Here is a 23857-nt window from a genome sequence, read left to right as displayed (position 1 = left end):
ATGAGCGGCCATTTCGCGCACAATATTGGCTTGTCGGGGAAGTGGGTGGCCACTCGTTGGGTGCCTGTGGACTGCCCCACAGCTTGTGCCCTGGTGCGAGCAGGGCAGGCAGCTGGCGGGGGTCCATCAAGCAGGACGCGGGGTGAACCCAAGTGGGTTCGCCCATCCCTAAGAGAACAATTGGATGCTTATTGCTAAAGGGTGAAATAAAGAAATAACCTAAAGTGATCTGAAAAAATATCTACCCTAAGTTACCTTTTACTCTTTCATAGCACTCAGTATATTCCCACTCATAGTGGCTCTTCAGATCTTCTTTTTCTTGAGTACTTGATGGCAAAGGATGAAAACAGCCCTAGAGGAATAGAAACTCTGCTGTGCACACTACCGTTAGCTGGCTGGCCAGCCACGTGGGCTGTAATTCAGGCCTAATTTTTGATTTTCCCAGTGTGTGCAGCTCAGTCTTTTCAGGGTTCCTGGGCAGAAAAAATCAACCCAGCAACTAGTAAAAAAAAAATCTAATTGCTTTCCATAATTCGTTTCCAAATGCTTAGTTAGTGCTTTGTATAGGAACCAGTTAAAAGGTTTCTCTTGATTGTCCAACAGGATGGAAAATCTAACTGTCAGGAATGAGACTAGAAGGAAGGACCCTCAAGAAGGTGTTAACAAACACATCCTAAGACAGCAATCTGGGGGTGGGGTGGGGGCTAGGATATTTTGGACTCTAGGATCCAAGGTGATTTGGATTCCTTTGAACTCAGAGCTGGAGATCCATACTCCCCACCCCCTCCAGGTCACAGCTGGGACAGAAAGAATCATGCCAGCTGACTCTCTGAGGTTGTTTTTGCAACCACAGAGAAGGGGTAAAGGGGGTGTTCCAGTGGGTGGAGGGGACTGGAGAGGCTGGGTTACACTGTATCCTCAGGTCCCCCAGCCTCCTTCCCTCCCCCTCCAATGTGCCCCAGCTAGACAGGCAAAAAGGCCCTTCTTGCTGAAATGCAGAGTGGGAGGAGCTTCCACCATTCCTCCTGCTCTGCATCAGATGGCTGCAAGCACCCTAAAGCACTTATTTTCTCTCTGCCCTTCCTTAAACTTGTAGTATGGGCAAGTTAGTTTTTTGGGTGGAATCTAAAACTGAGATAGCAGATCCTAGAGATGTTGGAGGAACCCTCAATAGAACCAAATGAGTATGGATTTTCATGATCTGCACCATGGATTCCACAGTGGACTGGTTTTCCCCTGTCGGGTGGATTCTGCAGACTTGCAGATTGATTTTCTAACGTTCCTGAATTTTGTCATAGGGAATATACAAAATAGAAAAAAAAAAAAAACCCAGCCAAAAATGTGCATTTCCCCTATAGGCAAAAATGTGAAAATGCACATTTGAGGGGAATTTGCGCATTTCTGCACGCGCGAATCTGCGCAACTGCAAATTTGCACAAATTCGGAAACAAAAAATTCCAGTTCCATCGATGGGAGGACAATGGAATTAAAGGTGCCTGACAATCCACGAAACACAGACGGAACGGATCTAACACAATCCGTACATCCCTAGCAGATGTACCATGAAAGCCAAGCTCAGGAGCTTACTCTCATCACCAAAGTAGTTCAGTTTGTGAAGAATCAGAACACAGGAACAGATCACAGGTGAAAGAGGACAATTGCTTTAGGCAAAGTCACATTTTTGAGTCTGCTATTCCTGGAGATCTCTCAAAAAAGGGGAAGACAATTCAATCATCATTCAAGTCTATTATGCAGTAAATATTTTATAAAGGTAAGGACTCAATCTCACTGACTTCAGCAAGAATGATTTGCATATTGTTCTCAGCACCACTCTCCCTAAACGCTTGACAATGGTTGCATTGTAATGTGCTCTTACTTTGTTTCTGAATCTGTTTTTTGTATTGGTGTTGCCGTGATACATTATTAAAACTGATTTTTTAAGAAAACAAGCTCCACAAGTTAAAACAAGTTATAGCAGAAACTATGTTGTTTGTTTTACACCACTTGGTATCCCCTTGTTCACTGTATTCTTAACATTCTAAACCAAAAAAATATGCCAGTCATTTCATTCCTCAAGTTCATGCTACACTTTTTTGTTCACTTGACCTTTATGTTGCTCATCATGTAAGTTGACACACTGGCCCTATTCAGACAGTCATGGTGGAGGATGGGTAGCGTACCCACGGAGCAGGGAGGGGTAAGAAAACCATGTCACCTGTGCCCCCCCACATGATCGGGAACCAAGCGGCATGCTCTGGATTACTTACCCATCCCCGCTCCATAGGTAAGTCCCCACCCTCCTGCTGCTGCGTCTGTGTATCCCAGCACCCGCCGTGGCAAGAATCAGCTAGAGATGGCCGCTTCTGGCTGTTGCTATGCCACAGTGACCTTAAAGAATGGCTGTGCTGCCTAGAGCGTGGTTGGAAGTTCCTGGTGCTCTAGGTGGCTGTCTCCATGGTCACCACTTTTTTCACCGATTTATCCATGTGTCGCCCGACAGATGACATGGTAAGCCACCCTGGGGCCCTGTACCCACTGCAGAGGGTAGGTAACTGGGGTGAGTAATTTACCCATTGTGTGTGTGGGAAACCCCACCGCCATGACACGCTAAGCCATCATGGATCGCTCCGGAATGCAACCCACAGTGGGTTAGCATTATGAGTGAACCCAGCCGCTCTCTGTGTGGAGGAGTGAGGGGAAAGGTCACTGCCTTTCACTTCCTCAGGTCTGATCCTCATATCCTCCCCACCAGTGAAGGGGGGGGGAATTGGCTGGCGCTATGACCCTTCACCCCCCAAAAGCCCCACCTAGAAATGTGGCTGCCCCACCTAACAAGAAAGGCTGGGTGCAGGGCTCCCCCCACCCTCTAATCCTCAGATGTCCTTTATAAACATAGAAGCCTCTTCAAGGTTTTTATCATGTTATTTCAAAGATTTTTCTGAGTGATTTCCCAGAACATACGATTCTGGAAAATGTCTCACAAAGTCAGCCACAATGATTATGATGAAAACAAAAAACAAAGAACCAGAACCATTCTTAGTGAAAACTGAGAAGCTACCTTACCTCTTGCCTGTGCTCCTCCAGGTATGGTGATCTTGGATGTTAATAGTTGCCTACTGTGTTAATAAGCACTTCTTATCTCAGTGGAGTGCTAGGAACCATATCCATTTGTTTGAGTTGTGACCAACCCAGTCAGTGCCAACACCTTACAGCCTTTTAAGAAGCCAGCCAATTAAATTCCACACTGGTTCCTCCCAGTAGGAAGCTGTGAAGGCTCAATTTTCAAGGAGCACTTAGAAGACGGTCCAAAGTCCATCTGATTCTTCTGCAAAGATGTTTTACAGTTGAAGTGTAGCATCAACTGTACTGCAAATCTGGAGAAACTGACAACTGTTGTGTGCTGTTGAGGTCCCCCGGACTGTTGGATCTGGGATATGTCAACATTCATGCTGATGGCACCTTGTCTGGAGCAGGTCAGTATTTCATGGTCTCCATGACAACCATGGGACTGTCCCAACATGTCAACCCATGTAGTGGGGCATACTTTAGACTTGGTTTTCTCAACTGGACTTGGAGATGAGGATCTGAAGGTGGGGGACTTTGCATCAGTCCTTTTGTCATGGTGAGGTCATTGCCTGCTGAGGTTTAGACTTACAGCAGCTTTTCCTCTCTGCAAGGGGTGGATGCTAATTAAGATGGTATGCCCCTGGAGGCTAATGGACCCAGATAGCTTCCAGAGGGTTCTGGGGAAGTTTCTGGCTGATAGAGCTGGCTCTCCTGTCAAAACCCTTGTTGATCTGTGGAATGCAGAAATGACACCCAGGAGGTTGACACAATTGCTCTGGAGCACCCTCTTCAGAGGAGAACTCATACTGCTCTGTGGTATACTTCAGAGCTGAGAGCAATGAAGCAAAATAGGAGATGGCTTGAGTGCAGATGGAGAAAAAAGTGGATGCAATTGAACACTCGCGTGTGCCTATGGTAAGGTGGCAGTGAGGGCAGCAAAGAAAAACATCTTGCTGCCTCTATTGAATCCTCTTTGCGCTGCACAGTGGAGCTTTTCACTATTACATGGTGACCCTAAGGACAGTATTGATCCATCTGAGCCCTGCTGTAATACTAGCTGATCCATACTGAGGCCCACTAGGCATTCCAGGATAAAATCTGTTGCATCTGCTGGGACTTAGACTCCAGTAATACAGCAGGTGAATCTGGTGAGGTATCCAGAGCACAGTCTTGTCCAGTTTTCTTGGATGATTTTGTACAACTTGAGGATGTTGACAAGGTGCTTGGACAGGTTCGGGCAACCACTTCCATATTAGATACTTGCCCCTCTTGGCTTATAAGAACTGGCAGGGAAGGAACAGCTGGCTGGGTCAGGGAGGTGATTAATGCCTCCTTGCTAGAGGGGATGGTCCTGGGCTGCCTGAAGAGGGCAGTGGTGAGACCACTCCTGAAGAAACCCTCCTTAGTCCCAGAAAATCTTAATAATTTTAGGCCAGTGGCAAAAGTTCCATTCATGGGCAAGGTTCTTGAGTAGGTGGTTGCCAACAGGGTCCAGACACCCTTGGATGAGACTGATGATCTAGATCACTTTCAGTAGGGGTTCAGGCCAGGTTTTGGCACAGAAACAGCCTTGGTCACCCTGTATGATGACCTATGTTGGGAGAAAGACGGGGAATGTGACCTTGTTGATTCTCATTGATTTCTCAGCAGCTTTCGATACCATTGACCATGGTATCCTTCTGGGACGGTTGTCTGAGTTGTGAGTGGGAGGCACTGCATTGCAGTGGTTTCGCTCCTACTGGATGGTCGGCTCAGAAATGGTACTTGGGGAATATGACCCAGCCCCATGGATTCTACAGTATGTGGTTCTGCAGGGTTCAGTTTTGTCCCCCATGCTATTCAACATCTACATGAAACTGTTGAGTGTGGTCATCCCGAGGTTCGGAGTGCATTGTCATGCTGATGACATGCAGCTCTATTTCTTCTTCTCATCTTCTTCAGTTGAGGCTGTGGATGTGCTGAATCAATGCCTGGCTGCCTGCAACAATGGACTGGATGAGGGCTAATAAACTGAGATGCTATTAGTGGGTGGTTCTCTTGACCAGATGGAGGGTGTTCAACCTGTTCTGGCCAAGGTTGCACTCTCCATGAAGAAGCAGGTTTGTAACTTGGGGGATCCTCCTGGAGCCATCTTTGCCAACTGAGGCTCAGGTGGCCTCAGTGGCACAGAATGCCTTCTACCAACTTCGGTCAGTGACCCAGCTATGCCCCTATCTGGACAGGGATAACCTGGCTTCAGTTGTCTATGCTTTGGCAACCACCAAGTTAGATTACTGCAATGCACTCTACATGGGGCTGCCTTTGAAGATGGTTCAGAACTGCAGCTTGTGCAAAACAGGGACAAGAAGGTCCAAACATATAACACCAATTCTGGCCCGCTTGCACTGGCTGCCTGTGTTTCCAAGCCTGATTCAAGGTGCTGGTTTTGATTTATAAAACCTTACATGGCTCAGGACCACAATACCTGTTGGAGTGCCTCCCCCAGCATGAACTGACCCATACACTACATTCAGCATCTAAGGCCCTCCTCCAGGTTCCTCCTTCAAGAGAGGCTCAGAGGGTGGCAACAAGGGAGAGGGCCTTCTTGGTGGTGTCCTCCTGTGGCGATTCCACATGGACAATATGTAAATACTAATGGTTTGTATATATGTATGGTGGCTAGTATGTATCTGGAATGATTGACAGGTGAGTGTGAGGTGGGGGTTTGGCAGAGTGTGGGCAAGAATGACAGTTTGGCAAGTGGAAGAAAGGGGGAGTGGCTGAGTGAGAATGGAATGCAGTGTGATTGGATGAGAGCTTGTGCAGAAAAAGGTGGTGGGATTGCTTCTACTTTGGGAGTCAGATAAGTCTGGGAGGAAGGTAAATGGGTACAGCTAGATAAATCTGAGATAAGTTTGGGAGATAAGAGCGAGAACATCTAGTGAGATAGACTGTGGGTTAGAGAGTGTGTCAAATAGTGTGAGAGGGTGTGAACATAGAACTAAAAGCCAGAGTTATATTGTGTTGCCTTATTTTAGTGTTTATAGTGTTGCCTTATTTTAATCATCATTCCTGATATCCTTTCCTCATCCCAACCCAGTTCCTATTTCCAGTCCTGTTGTACCAAATAAACCTTCTTTGTTTTCAATTTTAAAATACAGTTTCCTTTTTAGTTATTAAGAAGGGTTTCGTAGAATAACCTCCACGAGCTGGCTGCTTGGTCTGGGCTACCAGAAAGAAAGAAAGCAGCTCTAAAAGGGTTATTGGTGGCAGCAATTGAGAGAGTGGTGAAGCATCACAATACACAGAGGGTTGTGGGTGAGAGCCTGAAAGTGGCAGTGTGAGGAGAGACACTGACCAAAGCACCTGACCTGGTGACTAGAAGTAGGATCGTGAGGTGGTCAAAAAGGCCTCAGGTCCTCACAGCCCCCTTATGGAATGATCTCCCCGATGAGTCCCGCCTGGTGCCAACATTGTTATTTTTCTGGTGCCAGGTTAAAACTGCCCTGTTCTCTCAGGAATTTTGCAGGATACAATGAGTTTTTAATTAGGTCCTGGATTGTCTTTGGTTGATTGTTCGAAAATTGTTTTTATGTATATGTTGTCTGTGTGCACGCTATCTGTTTATATGTTTTTTTAATTTTTGTGACGCACCAAGAGAGCTTTGGCTATGGGGTGGTATAGAAATATAATTAATTAATTAATGAAATGACTCTCATGTTCCATCCTCTGAGTTTGTAAAATGGTAAGCCTGTGGGACAGGACTGTTTAGTTTGATTTTGGCACAAGACCATTGCTGCCAGGCTGTCAACATGCAATGGCACTCTTTCGGCCCCAAGACCTTTTTCTTTTCCCAGGCATTCTCGTTTTTTAGTTCTGTTGTTTTAAATCTCTATTGCATTTTGAATCTCTATGTTGCTGCTAGGTTTTAACTTTGATATTGTAGTTTTAAACTTTTTAAATTATTATTATAATGTATCTTATGCTGTATTTTGTGGTTTTAATTCTTGTGAAGTGCCCAGAGAGCGTTGGCTATTGGGCAGTAAAGAAATGCAATAAATAAACCATATGAATTCTGATTTGAATGTTTGTAACTTGGAATTACATTTCTCACATAGTTGCAATGTAAGTCAAGCTATGTGTCTGAGACTTCCTTATTCATACTATCCACTTCTTGTGAAAATAGATACAGCAGTTAACAGCCTTGTGTAGAAAAGCTCAGGGACAGAGAGAAAAACCAAACCAAAAATATGGCAGGATCCATTAGGCATCGCCTTTCTAGAAGCAATACAGATGTTTAGAATAGATATAGGGTTGACTGAGAACAAAGTTAGGCTGTTATTCTAAACACAATTCCCTGGAAGTAAGTGCCACTGAAGAGTGTGTCCTCCTTCTGAGTAAAGATGTATAGGATTGCACTATTAGTCATGCTCATATGGAAAGCAAGAGGGCTTCAGGTAGTACCTTTCACATTAGTTTCATTGGGACCTAAATGCCACTAACCTGCTCTTTGAATCCAACCCACAGAGTTGTTAAATGTCCCTCACTCCAGGTCCAGCTTGATGATAGTCTTGGGGTGAATCACCCTGGGGGGAAGCTGCAGGGATGTGGGGGAAGCATGTAAGTGTGATTTATTTAGCAGCAGCAGCAACACTTCTGCTTCCGTCCCACACCCCGCTGTGATGCTTTCTAAGGCTCACATGAATTTAAACACAAACACTCCATGGGTAGTTGTAAAAAGCAGCCATCTCTCTCCCCAATCAATGACTCTCAGTGACCTGAAATGGGGTCCCACCTCACCAGCCCAACAAACTCACTTGGCAACACCCCTTTCCCCTATCAAGCCCCCTTTGTGAATGGACCGGCCAGTCCCCTCCCTGCAACTTTCCTCTTCCATACCCAGCACATGCTGCTGCTGCTTCCATCAGCGGCATATCCCCCCACCCCAGCTCACATTTCCTCTCAACATTCTGAATCAGCTGTCAGAAGGTGCTGATCATTAGGGATGGTGGAGAAATCTGCCATGGACTCCAATGAGTCCGGATTCTTTGGAATCTGCCCCCCCAGAGTCTGTGGCGGGATGGACTACCCCCCCGCCACCCCCCGAAATCCCCCCAGGATGGAACCTACCTGGTGGCAGCTGGTCCGGGTCACCATCTTTGTTCCGCAGCCATCTGCTGCTGGGCTGCGGAACAAAATGGCGTCCGGCGTAGCAGACGCCATTTGCGTCCCTGCCGTTGGCTGTGATTGGCTATGTAAATATTTATGTAGCCAATCACGGCCAACGGCAGGGATGCAAATGGCGTCCCCTATACCGGATGCCATCTGCGTCTGCAGATTGGCCGCGGTTGGAAGTCTGGCAGCGGCCGGAGCCGGCCGGCGGCTCTGCCGGCCAGGGAGGATTCTGGGGGGAGGACCAGATCGCATCCCCCCTCCTGCAGACCCCCCCCCACGGACCCCAGGTAAGGGGATCTGTACATCCCTACTGATCATTAATCTTTGTTCCCCCCTTTGATATTTGTCCTGTTCCTGAATGGTTCTGGCTGAGTTTATAGGTGGTACAGTAGCATCCCCGCATTTGTGACCGAAGCTGGCATTTTATGCCAAAACATTTCAGATTTTAAAATCTGTTTATAATTAGTTTTAGTCTATGAACCTATGAACTAGATACATGATTGCTGGCCATTCACTGTGTCTTGGAGTGATGTTTCATATACATTGCACTTCCTATGTATTTATTTATGTATTCCTATGCATTTATTCCTTTTAGAAGGGGGAAGATGCTGCAGAAATGCCAAGAAAACACAAAATGGTGGGTAGTCAAGGGAAAGGGGTGCGGTCATCTGAGCAACCATAGGGGCTGGATTGGGAAAACCAGGGGATCAGATTTGCCCCCCAAGCCTGAGGTTCTGCACCTCTGCATTACAAGTTTCCAAATAAAGGAATTACCCCAAAGCTATAAAAGAAAATCATCAATGCCAAAAAGGGATCTGGTCCAACTGTGCCATTTTAGTCAGCCTTTACTCATTCTGGGTATTCAGTTTTTAAAATTTATATTATATAATGAGAAACAAGTTTTCAAAGACAGAGAAAAAAGAACAAATAATCATACATAGGGTAAAAGCAGTAAAACACTTATAAACATCACAGAACAAATGATGGATGATGTAAAACCTATGTGTAAAGCTATCTCTTTGTATCTGAAGAATATGAAACAACATGAAAGAGCAATCCTGTATTGGGTTGGGGGGATTGATGAGGGTGATCTGCCTCATTTAGGGTGCAATCCTATGCATGTTTAGACAGGGAAAAGCCGTACAACTCCCAGCATGCCCCATGCAGCATGGTTGGCTAGAGCATGCTGGGAATTGTAGGACTTTTCTCTGTCTAAACATGCATAGGATTGTGCTTTTATAGAACGACCAGCTTGTGCTGGCCAGGAGGGAAGGTGTGAGGGCAGTGCCCCCTCCCCCTAGTTGGAGTGGAGTGTTTAAACATTTCCCTCCTGTTGGTCATAATGGGGGCGGGAGGGATTTTTCCACTGCAGCTTCAGACTGCTATAGGTGAGGGGTACAAATCAGGGCAACAGGGGGGCTTTGGATCCAGCTTTCAGCCAGCTTCCCCTGGTAGGAGAACTGCCAGTGGTTTCCTCTTGCTTGCCGTAGCAGAGCCCCCACGCCGGCAGCACTCCTCTGTGCCAGAGAGGCTGATGGAGGGCAGGCACCACAACATCTTGACACCATCCATTCCAAACATCAGTGATGGGGGTTCCAGTTGCTCTCAAAATTGGAGAAATTAAACTGACAGTTCAGCATTTATCCTGCATCCCAGGTTTTGAATTTATTCACCATTACTAGCCACACCATTTCAAATTCTCAAGGGATTATTTTTATCTTATTTGAATCATGCAAAAAACATCCCAAGTACCCTGGCATCTGAGCGAATTCAAGGACTGAATAAAAAATTCTTAGCTTTTTCTCACACGATCTTAGCCTAATGGCCAAGAAGCTATTCCAGGAGTGTCACAGTGGAAACGTGGTGCAGTTTACCACCATTAGCAGCCATCGTCTCATTGATCCAGTTGGCAGAGAAAGTCACTGAAGTGAAGATGTTGGGGGAGTTGTACCGGGCGCACGGTATTCCCCGACTCACCACCCCAGCCTGGGTCCAACCTCCTTCAAGTTTGCAAACCAAGGGTCCCCCGGAGTTGCCCTGTGGAGAAAGACGATGGGAGATAGCACATGCCTATGGAAAACACTCTGACATCTGATTGAATATGCTGAATACGTGGTGGTGCTGGAGTAAAGTTTCAATATTACCTCAGCAACATCATATATAGTGGCCTTAAGCAAGCTGACTTTATCTCACCCTCCCTCCAGCCACTTGTGTACTGGGATACCATTCAAGGGTGTAAATATTGCTAGAAAAATTGTTAATAGTCATTTAATTTCTTTTAAGGAAATAAAAGTAATCATAAAAATTGTAGTCAACAAGCGCCAGCTTGGAAAATACATCCATTACTGTGTCTGAGTGAAGAATGAAGAGGAAATGTCTTCCATGATGGTGCCTGAGTCATGCATTGATAGCTAAAAACAAAGGAAGGAAGCTCTTGTCTTTAGAACTGATGGTCTTATCTCACATACAAATCTATATAGATTTAACTGATTACATAATCAATTAATTGAGTCACAAACCATACTACTAATCTACTAAGATTTCATTCTGTTGGGTTACAACCATACTATGCTACCACCACCATCATCACCACCACCACAAAAGTAGCATAGAGTTAGGAGAGACCTCAAAGTTCATCTAGACCAACCCCCTAGCCCCAAGGGCATCGTCACCTTAAGAGGCAGGCCAGTAGGGCTCCTTGAAGGAAAAGTGTTTGAATACAAAGAATGATTCCTCAAGAGGAAGGGACTCCTCAGGATCAAGGCCTGTAATGAATTGCAGCTGAGCCCTGGGTGGGGCTCAGGAAGCTCTGGCAATATAGGCCTGCAGAATCAGTCTAGCCATTGCTGGAAACATGTCTTTTGCCAGCATTGAGTGCCTTGTATCCTGTTTTCCTGACCTTGTTTTACAACTGAACCTCTGTGCTACTGGCCCTGGACTCTTGCTTGACTCCGCTTCTTCGACTGTGTATTGTATCTAGGGATGTACGAAAGTGACTTAACTTTCACGGAGTATGTTGATGGTGGGGGGGAGGTGTTCCGTCCCTCCCCCTAGAATCCTCGACGGGGGGGGAGGCGATCCGTTCCTCCCCCCCGGAATCCTCGATGGACGTCTGTGCTCCGCAGCAGCTCCTCAGAGCAGCCGGCCAGGCCCAGCCCAGCCCAGAGCCGTCCGCAGCCGGATTTCCAGCCGCAGAGGGCTCTGAGGAAAAAAAACACAAAAACTGCGTACGCAAATGGTGGCAGCTATGGCTACCGCCATTTGCGTTCCTTATTTTTGGCCATCTGAATCTACGTAAATATTTACGTAGACTATGACGGCGAAAATAAAGGGGAACGCAAATAGCGTAGTGGGTGCTATTTGCGTCCCTTTTTGATTCACCGTTTTAGCCTATGTAAATCTTTATGTAGGCTAAAACGGCGAATCAAAAAGGGACGCAAATAGCGCCCGCTACGCTATTTGCACTCCCCTTTATTTTCGCCATCATAGTCTACGTAAATATTTACGTAGACTAAGATGGCCAAAAATAAGGAACGCAAATGGCGGTGGCCGTAGCCGCCGCCATTTGCGTACGCATTTTTTTTTTTAAACCCACCCAGCCATGATAGGCTACGTAAAGATTTACGTAGCCTATCACGTCATGTTTTTTCTTTTTTAAACCAGCCATGATAGGCTACGTAAATCTTTACGTAGCCTATCACGTCTTTTTTTTTTTTAAACAAGACTGGAAATGGAAGACCAGCTGCCGCCGCCAGAGCCGCCGCCTGGAAGATCCACCCCAGGTAAGTCTCGTCCCAGAGGGGATCAGCGGGGTGGCGGGGGATGTGGCAGGCTGTTCCGCCACGGAGTTCGGGGACGGGCATTTGGCCTCACCGAGATCCGTGGCGGAATTCTCCGCCATCCCTAATTGTATCTGACTGTTTATCTGTGTTTGGACCTTGGCTGCTCTTCAGACCTCACTTTTGGAACTCTCCCTCTCGCCTGGTCACTGTGCTTTTGGCCATTGCCTGCTTATTGCCTTGCCCCTTAGTTTAACCTAACGGTGAGCCTGAACCAGCCATAGGAGGACACCCCTGCCTATCCCGAGTCATCCCCAAATGGAAAAAATGCAGTATTTTTTCAGCCTGCACAGCAGGAGCGCTATGGCCTGCCTGTGTACTTCTCCCATACTGCAACCCTCCCGCTTTGTTCAGGGTTGTTGAGGGTGCGGTCATGATGACAGTGGCAGTGATGTAGGGGTGGTGGGCATGTTGGCATACTGACCTGCCGGCTTGCCGCCATGCCGGCTTGCTGCCATGCCATGACTAAAAGCAATGCATCGACATTTGCTCCTGATTTTGGCTGCTTACTCCACAACACAGAATGGCCGTCATGCCAGCGTGCCAGCAGTTCTATCCGGAGGCTGGTGCCTGCAGGGTCGGGGTTCAGGCAGTTCAGTGGAGGTTGCTGTCCACCTGCATTGTGTGTCAATCACAACCAAACCACCAGTAATTAGCCAGGGGAGGGAAAGGGGCAGGAACCAGGGAGGAAATTTTGCAATACTCCTAGTGCGTGTAATGGCTTTTCTCAGAAAAGTAGCCACCCCGTGAAAAGGTAAGGAACAGAACATAATGAGATAGAAACAACTGTGCAAAGGAGCCCAATCTAATCTTGCGATGAAACCGGATGAACAAAGCCCCAGTATTGATGTGGATTTCTGTCCTTGTGTGATGAACCCCTAAGTATTCCAGAGCAATCTCTGAATCATTTCCTAATCATTAACTTCCCTAAAGAGAATTTCCTCTGGCCAACCTGGACCATTAAGAAAGATGAACATTTTTTTGTCAGATCTGTGATCAAGTGTTGCTTTAAGGCAAACCCATATTGATATTCTCACCCACAGTCATTACATCAGATAGAAATCTCACAGGAACATGAGTTCTACAGTTGCATATATCTGGTGACTCAGAGGTTGTGCCAAAAGCTTTATGGGAAAGGTGGATTTTGAAGAGGGATCTGAAGGAAGTAAGAGATGTGGCATCACGTAGCTGTTACTGGAGACAGCAGAGGAAAAAAGGGAAGAGCTATATGAGAGAGCAAGCATTCTTTTGACTGCAGGGCAGGGGAGCATGGAGGCTGATCCACTGCCTAATTTACAAGCCTGCCAGCTCATGCTGGCCAGGGTGGAAGGGATGGGAGGAAGTTCATCCATGAGGCAGGATGCTTAAACATTTATCTCCTATTGGCCATGAGGTAAGGGATTTCTTTTTTCTATGACAACACCATGCTGGTGTATGTGAGGGGCCCAGACTGGGGAAATAGAGGGGGTCTGGATCCATCTTTCAGCCTCCTAATGTTGGTGAGAGAACTTCCAATGATAGCTTTCCATCTGTATAGTACCAGAGGGGGCTTCTGCTGCAGTGACGCCCCCACAACAGCAGCACTCCTCTGTGCCTGAAGAGGGTAGTGTAGGGTAATCATCACATCATCCTAATCTCCTAACGCCCCCAATCATCAACAATGGTGGATGGTGGAATGCTCTCAAGATCAGAGACATTACATTGACAGTTCACTATTTATCCTAAGTCCCAGGTGTTGAATTTATTCCCACTTCTTGTCACATGATTTAAAAATCTGAAGGGAGGATGATGATGATCATGATGGTGATATTTTAATTATAGACAGTAAAACACCACTTTTAGTATCATGTATAAACATTGCATGTATCATGGCTTCTGACCAAGTCCATGGTTGGCTAAAAAATTCTCAGTGTTTTCTCACTTGATGGTAGCAAAAAGGCCAAGAAGAGATCCCCCCTCAGCATTTTCTCCATATGACAATTCCCAGTGTTTTGTGGGACAAGCCACAGCAGTTGGATCACTATCTAATAATCTAAAAACAATTGAAATGGGTGATGCCAAAAGTTATAATAATATATTAAAATGGATAGATAGATAAAGCAGTCCTTGGAGCTGGCTGATGAAAATTTTTGATGAAAATTTCTCTTTTTTGTTGGCCCACTGGCTTAATACTAACAAGGTACTTAACTGATCTTCTGAGAATCCCCATGAGGAATATTTCCTTAGTATTCTGTTTTTTCTTCAAAACTGCTTTTACAACATTTTTTTTCAGTGACTGAGGTTTCTGTGCGCTACGTAGGGTGTGATCCTATGGCTGCTAGACAGCTGTAGGATTGTTTGGTTTCTGGAAACTGACCTTGGAGCCCACACTCTGAGACCAGTTCCCAGAAAACTGCCTCTCCTACCCGTCCCCCACCATCTTGTAGGCAGCGCGGATTGTCCCCTGGCTCTGTGCTCAGAAGAGCAGAGAGGAGTGGGGCAAAGTGGGTGTTTCCGGGGTGGGGAGGGGCAGGGAGTGCGGAAGTGCTGGTGCAACACTTTCTATGCATTGTCTGGCCTCCCCGCCCCTGCTCCGAAGTCCCGTGGCTAGACAGCTGAAATTGGCCATCTAGCTGTGAATGCAGGATGGCCAGAGCGCAGAGGAGAAGATCCCCACCCTGCCTTGGATAGGCAGTTGCCTCTGCGTTTGGAGGCAGCTGCCTATCCCAATAGGATTGTCCCCTTAATTATGTATGTTCCAATCTAGCGCTGTCATAACTCTTACCATCAAGTGTGGCTTCAAAGGTGTCTCACTTATTTTGCAACCTTTTTTTCCATCTTCTCCTTTGACCTCGGATGAGGGGAGAAGGGATTTGTGGGCAGGAAATCTGTGGCTGTCCTCTGTTTCCTTCCCCCCCTGCAATGTTGGGGGTGGTTAGTCATCCAATAATTTAAGGGTGGGGGTGGAAGCTTATGTTTAATGCGCATCTACGTAGCAGCACACTTGTGAATAACCTCACTATCTTTTGCACAGGTGTGCATGCATTTAATGGACATAAAAAAGAGAGAAAAGAACCTGAAACAACAGCATGACCTTCCACTTCTCCTGCAACTGCAACACTATGCAGCACTTGCTTGTGTTATATGTGACTACACAGCAGCAGTTGCTTGTGAAACAAATACAGGCACATTGGTGCCCCCCCCCCAAAGAAAAGGTTTCTAGTGTAGACTTTACCTAAGTCAGTGTTATCCGGGCAAGGTGCATCATGCATCTTATCTTTAAAATGTTATCTTAACATGTCCTCATCACTAGAAGTGGAACAGAGATGGAAGTACTTGGGAGTGCCATGCCAGTGAAGGTGTTGCTTGGCCGTGATGGGTGAGGCACCTCTAGGGAAGTATGGGAAACTTTTTCACAGTCTGTTTTTGACCAGAATTTATCCAATTTGCACCTTCTGGACTCAAACAGGGACTCAGACACAATCTGTAGTTGAGGTCAGTACATTTCTGAGCCTCCAATGTGATTCATGGACCAAAAAAACACACAAAACCAACTTCTGACAACACATATTTGGAAAATGCTTATGAAATTTTTTTTTTTTTGAAAAATGTGCATGAATGTACTTTAAGCAATGGGAGAAAAATGTGTATGTTCCAAAAATGTTCAGTATTGGTGAAGACAGTTGAAAAAATGTTCACTGAAATATGCAGAAAATTTCATGCGAAAGGAAAAAACCCAGAGCTTATATTCTGATAGAGATACGAGTTAGAACAAGCTATGAGGTGGAATTTGCAGAACTTTGAGGAACCTGCATTTTGCTGATTCGCACATCCGTAGGTCCTTCCGACTGAGGCCCTTGCAGCATCGGAGAGAGAGGCTGGAACTCCTCTATGCAAGCTCTTCACAGAGGGATATTATTAGATAATATGGCTGCTAGTCCCTTTGGTGGGCTGCTTGGACCAAGAGGCAGCATCTATTGTGCATAGAACTCTCTTTCCTGGGCTGTTGGCCAAGATAACTACAAAGAAACCTGATGATGGGAGGCAAAGGTGGACTCTCCCTTATCTGAAGTGCACTTTCTTCTCTAATCCTCTCAATCACCAAATGAGCAAGTGGCGCACCATGGGTGGTGGGCTTAGAGATCTCATAGGTACCCTGAGCGCTTGAGGCAGTGGGGCAGCTGTTAGAAGCAGCACATCTCTTATCTTTAGACACAGGAGAAAACAGACACCTGATCTCATGGTCACCTAGTCAACTGTAAGTTTTAGAAGTTTAGAACACCCTTCTGACCTGAAAGCCATTTGACTTTGACTGTATCCAACCCTGAAATTCTTTGAGGGTGCCCTTTCCCACTTTCCTATGAGAACAAAAGTGGAGGCGGGAGAGAGGCTTAAGCCCAGATTATGCATCAGAAGTGGAAAAACACAAGGTACAAGACAGTATAATGCACCATCTCCTTCCTTATGTTTCATTGAGACATTGCAAGAACCCAGCTATACATTCCAACTCTGAATGTACAAAAGTTCTCAAACAAGGTAGCTACTCAAAGGCAATGAAAAACAACAAGAGCAACAACTGGAAAGCTGGTCCAATTGGCCATTTTGATGAGCCTTTAATAATTCTGCATTTTCAGCTTCTAAAATTGATTTTATATAATAACATAGAAATAATAAAAGAGAGGAGAAAGAAGAAATAACAAAGACAATTTAAAGTGGTAAAACAGTTATTACATAAAAATGATTGATGGTGTAAAATTATGTGTAGTAGATGAAGAAATCTTCTTGTATTCGACATTTCACAAATAAGAACATGGCAGAGCAATCCTAAATTGGATCAGGGGAGAAGGATGAGATGAATTAGGTATGTGCAAACGCGCCCCAGCTCGGGTTCTCCGGGTGCTGGCTGAAGCACTGCCCCTGCCCCCCCCAAGACCTGCGTTTGAGCCCCCATGAGCTTGGCGAGTCATCTGCAAGCCCGCTTGGTGATCACCCGCCATTTTGCCACTTTATTATCTTTTTTATGGGAAAGTTTAATATGCGTAATACTAGAGGCATAATTTCCTGTAATATTGTGCATATTAAGCTTTCCTGGCCCCAGACTGTACATATTTACATATCTGCATTTTTTAAGCTCCCTTTTTTCCATACAAAAAAAGGCAGAAAAATGGCAGGTGCTCACTGGACAGCTTGTGGTGAGTCCGGGAGGGTGCGAGCAGGTGTGAGCAAGGGCAGGGACCCGAGGGACTCCTGGACCCAGTTGGGCATCCACAACATCCCTAGGATGAATCTACCACTTCATTCCCAGCCATGCTGGCTTGGGAAGGCCAAGGTGAAAGGCCTGTGGGGCGGTCCTGGGTGGGCCAGGGCTTTTCAAAACAGCCCTCCCATTGGTCATAATAGGAAGGAATATTGTGTGGCAGCTGCAAGTTGGCATATGTGGGGTCCACCTCAGGTGCCTTTTGGAACAGAGAAGCTCTGGATCCAGATGATCCAGCACTGGTCCTGGCCTACCTTGAGAATGCCCCTTTCCAGGGCTCTCCACCTGCTATACTCAGCCAGAGAACTGCCTGTGGCAACTTTCCACCTGTGTGGCTGCAATGGAGCCCCCACACCCGTGGCATTCCTGACTGCCAGTGGAGACTGATGGAGGGCACCTTCCAAAGCATCCTGACCCCCTCCAGCCATCAAAGATGGGAGCTTATAGGGTTGCTCTCAAAATCAGACACGTTAAATTCAAAGTTAACTATTTATCATCACATCTCCTGGGGTTGAATTTATGAATCCCTGTTTGCCACATCATCAAGACATTTCAAGGGATGACAGTGATTATTGAGGTTATTATTTTACTTGCACGAAGGACACTAAAACATCACTTTTAGTGTAATGTGGAAGTCCTAAGTGTCATGCCTCCTGACCAAAGTCCATGGTTGGATGAAACATTCTCAGCTTTTACTCCAAGTGATAATGCCCAAGGTTTTTTTTTTTTGGAGTAAGCCATAGGACTTTACCCATGAGCAAATTGTTTTAAAAGAATGTAAATGGGCAATGCAGATGCACCCGGATTAATCAGAGAGAACGGGTGGGTGGGTGGGGTGGGTAAGGTTCCCTGAATCACTCTACCCTATTGCATGTGGTGATTTTGGACATATTGAAACAGAGTGACAGCAGCATGCTGATATGCCATGCAGTTAGCTGGCAGGCAGAAAGCAGAGAGATGGATGTCTCGCAGGAGGGCCAGCGCAAGAGACATCAAGAGGAATGTCACAGGAGGGCTGGCACAAAGGAGAGCAAGAGGAATGTCACAGTGGCGGTGTTGCGCCATCCACCTTTCTTCCCACCAACATTAGCAGTTGTTGTGGAGGTTTTTGGTGTTCTGGAGGTGTTTGCAGGCCACCAGTCTTCTCTCGAATCCACTCATAATAGACACTTACTGAAGTGTAGACACCAGGGTGTTTTGGTTCCGCACACCCTGCTCCCCAACTCACGACCCCAGCCTGTGCCCAAGCTCTTTTCATTTTGCAAACCAAGGGTCCCCCAGAGTCCGCCTGTGGAGAGAAAGGATAAGTACATGTCTGTGGGAAACACATTGCCATCAGATTCGGTATGCTGAGTAGGTGGGGGAGCGGGAATAAATGTTCAGTCTTGCCACAGCCACATACTCATAAGGTGACCTTAGGCAAGCCAACACTATCTCAGCCTCTCACCACACACACCTGTAATATGTTACCATACAAGTCTGCCTTGGTGGCTGCTCCCAGGCAATGGAACTCCCCCCGAGGGAGGCTAGGTTCCCTCCCTCCCTCCTTGCTATCGTTCCACTGTCAGGCAAAGCCCATTTTATTCAAGAAGGCCTTTGGTGTGTAAGTGGGTCTTTTGGGTTGGGTGCTGTTCTTATTCTGCAGTATTTACGTATTATTGCATTTTAATGTATTATTTTATAGTTCTAACCAATTTTAATCGTCTCTCTAGGCCACCTTGAGTGCCATCTTTAGGTTGAAAGATGGGATACAAATGAAATAAATAAATGAATAATGTTGTAAGAATTGCTGGAAAAGTTGTTAATAATTGTTATGTTTTTAAAAATATCTGTTATTATAAAAATTGTGGTCAACAAGTGCCACCTTAGAAGAGGCATTCACCCCTGTGTGCAAGAGAAGAGGGGCTGCCTCTTCCACAGTGATGCCTGATTGCAGCATCCTCACCTAATTACAAAATGTTTTGCCTTTTGTTTCGTTTTGTTTAGAATTGGTGGTTTTATCTCATATGCATATGTATACAGGAATTGAGCTTCAGATTATATGATTAATTTACTGAGAATTCATTTTATTAGGTGACAGCCATAGATCAATAATAATAATAATAATAATAATAATAATAATAATAATAATAATTTCAACCAGTGGAGAACCTGAAGGATAGAGAGGTGCCATCTTCCAGCTAGACCAAATGCAGAAAGAAATCGCTAAGAGTTTTAATTCACATGAACCATTTCACTGTAACTAATCCATAGTTCATTTTAATCAACACCTGTTCGTTCTCAGGAAAGGAGGAAGGCTTGAATTCTGAGAATTCCTCTACTGACAGGAGTGCTTTTCTGAACTGTTGGTTCTTAGGAATAAAATAGGGTTGCCAGATGTAAAAGAGGTCAGGGCTATTACACCTTTAGAGGTCACGGAGGCAAAACCTGCTGAAAACTTCTCTTGTACACAGTTCTTAAGGGTTCAGGAGCTGTGTACTCTTGTGCATCTAGCCACTCTAGAAGTACACTACTGTTACACTGTAGTGTTCTCCACGGGTAAAACCTGTATGAAGAACATGGTATGGAACATCCTACCTTGCAAGAGAAGTCCTATCCTCTTTTTCATCTGGTCATGCTAGAATTAAACTAGGCTGGAGCCTGTTCTGACAATTTCTGGTATTCACCTGTCTACCACAGATAATGGCTGCATTAAGGTTATGGAGCATCTTACCTGGCAGGCATCTTTCCCACCTTCTGGGTAACCAGCACACAACATATCCGGCATGACAGGATTCTTGGGTAAATTGTTAACTGGGGCACTATTAAAGAGATCGTTGCAGGTTTCTCTGTCTATCAGTGGCACCTTCAGTTCCTGGAGGGTTCTTGGCTCTGGCAATTGCACTGTAGGAGAGAAAAATGGGCTGTGGTCATGGAATGCAGAGGGAGGAGACTCCAGAGTGGAAATTCATAATTTGAGCAGTGAGTGTGCTGTGGAAACACCTCCACCATGCTTGAGCATCCGCATGATCTTCCCCCCCATATGAAAAGGCAGGGAGGGGAATCCCCGATTGTGAGGGATATCATAGATCAGAGTTAACAGTAATCCTTGCGCACTGCTCCCGCTCCCCATGGGGCAGCCTTCCTGAATGAGTGCCCCTCCACCCAGTGACTCAGTCGGCGCTGCTTCACCCTGCACCAGTTTTTCCCAGCCAGAAAAAGTTGCTGTGCAGCAAAGCCACCTCCTTGGCCAAAGCGGCAGCTAGAGGAGCTCCAATCAGCACTTCTGACAGGGATCAAAAGACATCAGGGGGCTTGGCTCATCCAGGCCTGGGGGTGTGGGGAAATCGTCTGGCTTTCCATCCAGCCCCCCCTCCAAATATGGTCTGTGATTTCTTCAGTAGAAGCTGGTTTTGCACTGAGGCTACTTGAACAGCCCTGATGTCCCCCTCCCTGTGTACAATGCTGCCTGTCAGCCCCTTCTATCCAAGACAAAACTGGCTTCCTGAATTAGGGCCAAAGGAAGTTTCCCTTCTGGGGTGAACAGCCATATGTGCGTGTGTGTGCATGCATGTGTTTATTTTTCTACCCTCCTACCCTCCATCTGTGCTCAATGATAGTTGCTCCTCCAGTTCCTCCAAGCTCCCCCATCTGAAGGTTTCTTTCTCCCCTAGGCATCTCTGACCGTTCTTCCTTGCTGCCCACATTGCATCTGAAACTCCAACCCTTGACACCTTCCCAATGCCACCTCCTTCTCTTCCTTCATCTCCCTCCTAAAAAGCCACCTTTTCTATGAAGGCTTTGGAGACCACTCCTGACAGGGCAGCCATTTGGGGCAGCGTCCCTGTCGTAGCTCTGCCATGGGCTCCTCCTGACCTGACTGGATGGGTTGTGATGGGAAGATAGGAAGTTGCTTTATACCAAGTCAAACGATTGGTCCACGTAGCTTTGTATTGTTTACACTGACTGGCAGCTGTTCTGCAGGATTTCAGTCAGGGTTAGAGCTGGGCCTCAGTGTTTTCCTTGGTGAATTGCCTTAGGGAGTACTGGTGACTGTTGCCATGGAGTCATGAATGTTAATGGCCTGTCCAAGGTGTGTTGTTTCCCTGCCCTAAGCACCACATTTCCAGTAGTCACCACATGATTTGCTCTGTCACTGACAAATCTATGCCTGTTCTCGACCCAGTAAGCCTCTGAGTAGGAACAGCAGAGTGTGTGGAGGTGAATCCTCTTGCCTTAGATTGGCTTGGGAGTTCTATGGGCTTTCTGGAGAAGAAGAAAAAAAAACACCTCCCCCCAAATTTCTGCATCAAACTGAAGCAGTTGACTCCTGAAAGTCTCTGCTGCCCCATTGAAGCCCCCAAAGCCATGCCCCTTCCCTTAAGTCCTGCAAAATCCAATCCAAGGAGAATGTTGGGGTGGTAAAGCTGACCTCTGGCACTGGCATCAGTAAGTACCAGCTCAGTTGGGCAACTGCCGATGCCCAAGGGGGACCTATGACAACCCCTAGATATCTTAGACCCTGCTGCTTCTTCTCTTTGTGGTTTGCATCTGGAACTCCATCCCTCGACACCTCCCCTAATGCCACCTCCCTCTCTACCTTCACCTCCCTCCTAAAAAGCCACCTTTTCTTTGAAGGCTTTGGAGACCACTCCTGACAGGGCAGCCATTTTGGGCAGCGTCCCTGTCATAGCTCTGCCATGGGCTCCTCCTGGCCTGATTGGATGGGTTGTGATGGGAAGATAGGAAGTTGTCATACACCAAGTCAAACCATCAATCCACCAAGCTCAGTGCTGTCTATAGACTCTACACCAGTTGCCGGCAGCAGCAGCAGCTGCTCTGCAGGATTTCAGTCAGGGCTAGAGCTGGGCCTCAGTTGGTGAATCGCCTTAGGGAGTACTGGGGACTGTTGCCATGGCGACATGAATGTTAATGGCCCCTCTGAGGTGTGTTGTTCCCCTGCCCTAAGCATCATATTTTCCAACATTCACCACATGATTTGCTCTGTCGTGGATAAATCTATGCCTCTTCCTGACCCTGTAAGCCTCTAAGTATGTACAGCAGAGTGTGTGGAGGTGAGTCCTCTTGCCTTAGATTGGCTTGGGAGTTCTCTGGACTTTACAGGGGCGGGGGACCTTCCCCCAAATGCCTGCATCATTCAGAGGATTCAGGAAGCTGTTGACCCCTGACAGTCTCTGCTGCCCCATTCAAGCCCTCAGAGACATGCCCCTTCCCTTACATCCTCCAGAGTCCAGCCTAGAGGAGAATGTTGGGGGTGGTAAAGTTCATCTCTGGCACTGGCATCAGTAAACTCCAGCACAGTTGGGCAACTGCCGAGGCCCACATCATAGAAGGGAATCCTCTGCCAACCCCTAGACACCCAGGCCCTGATCCTGCTTCTCTTTGTGGTTTCTGCCTTGATATATTCCCTGTCTGAGTAAGTAAACAGTGATAAGAGCAAAGAAAAGGAGCAGTAACTCTTTCAGAGTGGTGGTGCCAATTTGGCCTGGGGGGCAAGGCAAGTAAATGGGCAGTGACAACAGCAGGGGGGAGGAAGTAGGCTGACTCAGGCAGGGGAACTGAGAGAACATATTGAACAATTGGTGCTCCCTGCATCTAGATCCAGCCCTGCTCACCAAGGTTTTGGAGAGGGAGTAATTTGGAATTTGTTTCTGAGCCTCGTTTGGGAGAACATCACTGGTCTCTTGTGGAGACTCATAATACAATGGTGCCAAGCCACATGGGAGTACTTTCAGACATTATACCTGAGCTGGGTGATTTGGACAACCCAGCGAAACCATTTTGTGCAGCATCCCTCTGGTGACTCCAACAGGTGCTCTTGCCCTGATAGAATGGGTTTGGCTGTGCTTAATTGGATTTGCTGAGATCCTTTCCTCAAATTATTTTTGCTTTTGCAGTGATTATTCTGTCTCCCTATAACACCATTGAGACTATAAGGTCCTTGGGAAAGGGAGCTGTTCGCTCCACATTATAAAGCTCCATGGGCATTGATGCTATGAATATCAACAGAGTCTGTGTGAGCGAGTGAGTGTGTGTGAGAGTCTTGATAAAATAGTTAAGAGCAGAGACATCACACTGACAACAAAGGTCTGCATAGTTAAAGCAATTGTATTCCCCGTAGTAACCTATGGCTGTGAGAGCTGGACCGTAAGGAAGGCTGAGCGAAGGAAGATAGATGCTTTTGAACTGCGGTGCTGGAGGAAAATTCTGAGAATGCCTTGGACTGCAAGAAGATCAAACCAGTCCATACTCCAGGAAATAAAGCCAGACTGCTCACTTGAGGGAAGGATATTAAAGGCAAAACTGAAGTACCTTGGCCACATCATGAGAAGACAGGATACCCTGGAGAAGATGCTGATGCTAGGGAAAGTGGAAGGCAAAAGGAAGAGGGGCCGACCAAGGGCAAGGTGGATGGATGATATTCTGGAGGTGACGGACTCGACCTTGGGGGAGCTGGGGGTGGCGACGGCTGACAGGAAGCTCTGGTGTGGGCTGGTCCATGAAGTCATAAAGAGTCGGAAGTGGCTGACCGAATAAACAACAACTGTGTGAGCACTGGAAA

At 46.5% G+C, this 23857-nt stretch overlaps 2 protein-coding genes across 6 annotated transcripts in view; both read right to left on the bottom strand.

The window, feature by feature from the left end:
* Positions 1-3166, bottom strand: part of LOC146341921 (serine protease 27-like) — a 32913-nt gene extending 29747 nt beyond the window's left edge. For 2 of the 3 annotated variants that reach the window (XM_084805252.1, XM_084805255.1), the window contains exon 1: positions 3064-3088. The gene's annotated coding sequence lies outside the window, so the exon portion shown is untranslated. Of the gene's footprint in view, positions 1-3063 lie in introns of all 3 variants that reach the window. The other variant, XM_084805253.1, reaches the window with a different exon arrangement.
* A 13450-nt stretch (positions 3167-16616) lies between these two features.
* The window catches only part of LOC146341920 (serine protease 33-like), a 34097-nt gene continuing 26856 nt past the window's right edge, over positions 16617-23857 (bottom strand). For all 3 annotated transcript variants that reach the window (XM_084805258.1, XM_084805257.1, XM_084805256.1), the window contains exons 6-7: positions 20009-20178; positions 16617-18583 (exon numbers count right to left, since the gene is read on the bottom strand). In XM_084805258.1, coding sequence (XP_084661384.1) covers positions 18338-18583; positions 20009-20178 — 416 coding nt within the window. In that variant the 3' untranslated portion in view covers positions 16617-18337. The remainder of the gene's footprint in view (positions 18584-20008; positions 20179-23857) is intronic.

Source organism: Heloderma suspectum, chromosome 6 (genome assembly GCF_057233095.1).
Source record: "Heloderma suspectum isolate Gila_16-S chromosome 6, 16-S_ref, whole genome shotgun sequence".
NCBI lineage: Eukaryota > Metazoa > Chordata > Lepidosauria > Squamata > Helodermatidae > Heloderma > Heloderma suspectum.
The sequence above is the reverse complement of the archived record's forward strand: the minus strand, read 5'-3'. Positions and strand labels throughout refer to the sequence as shown.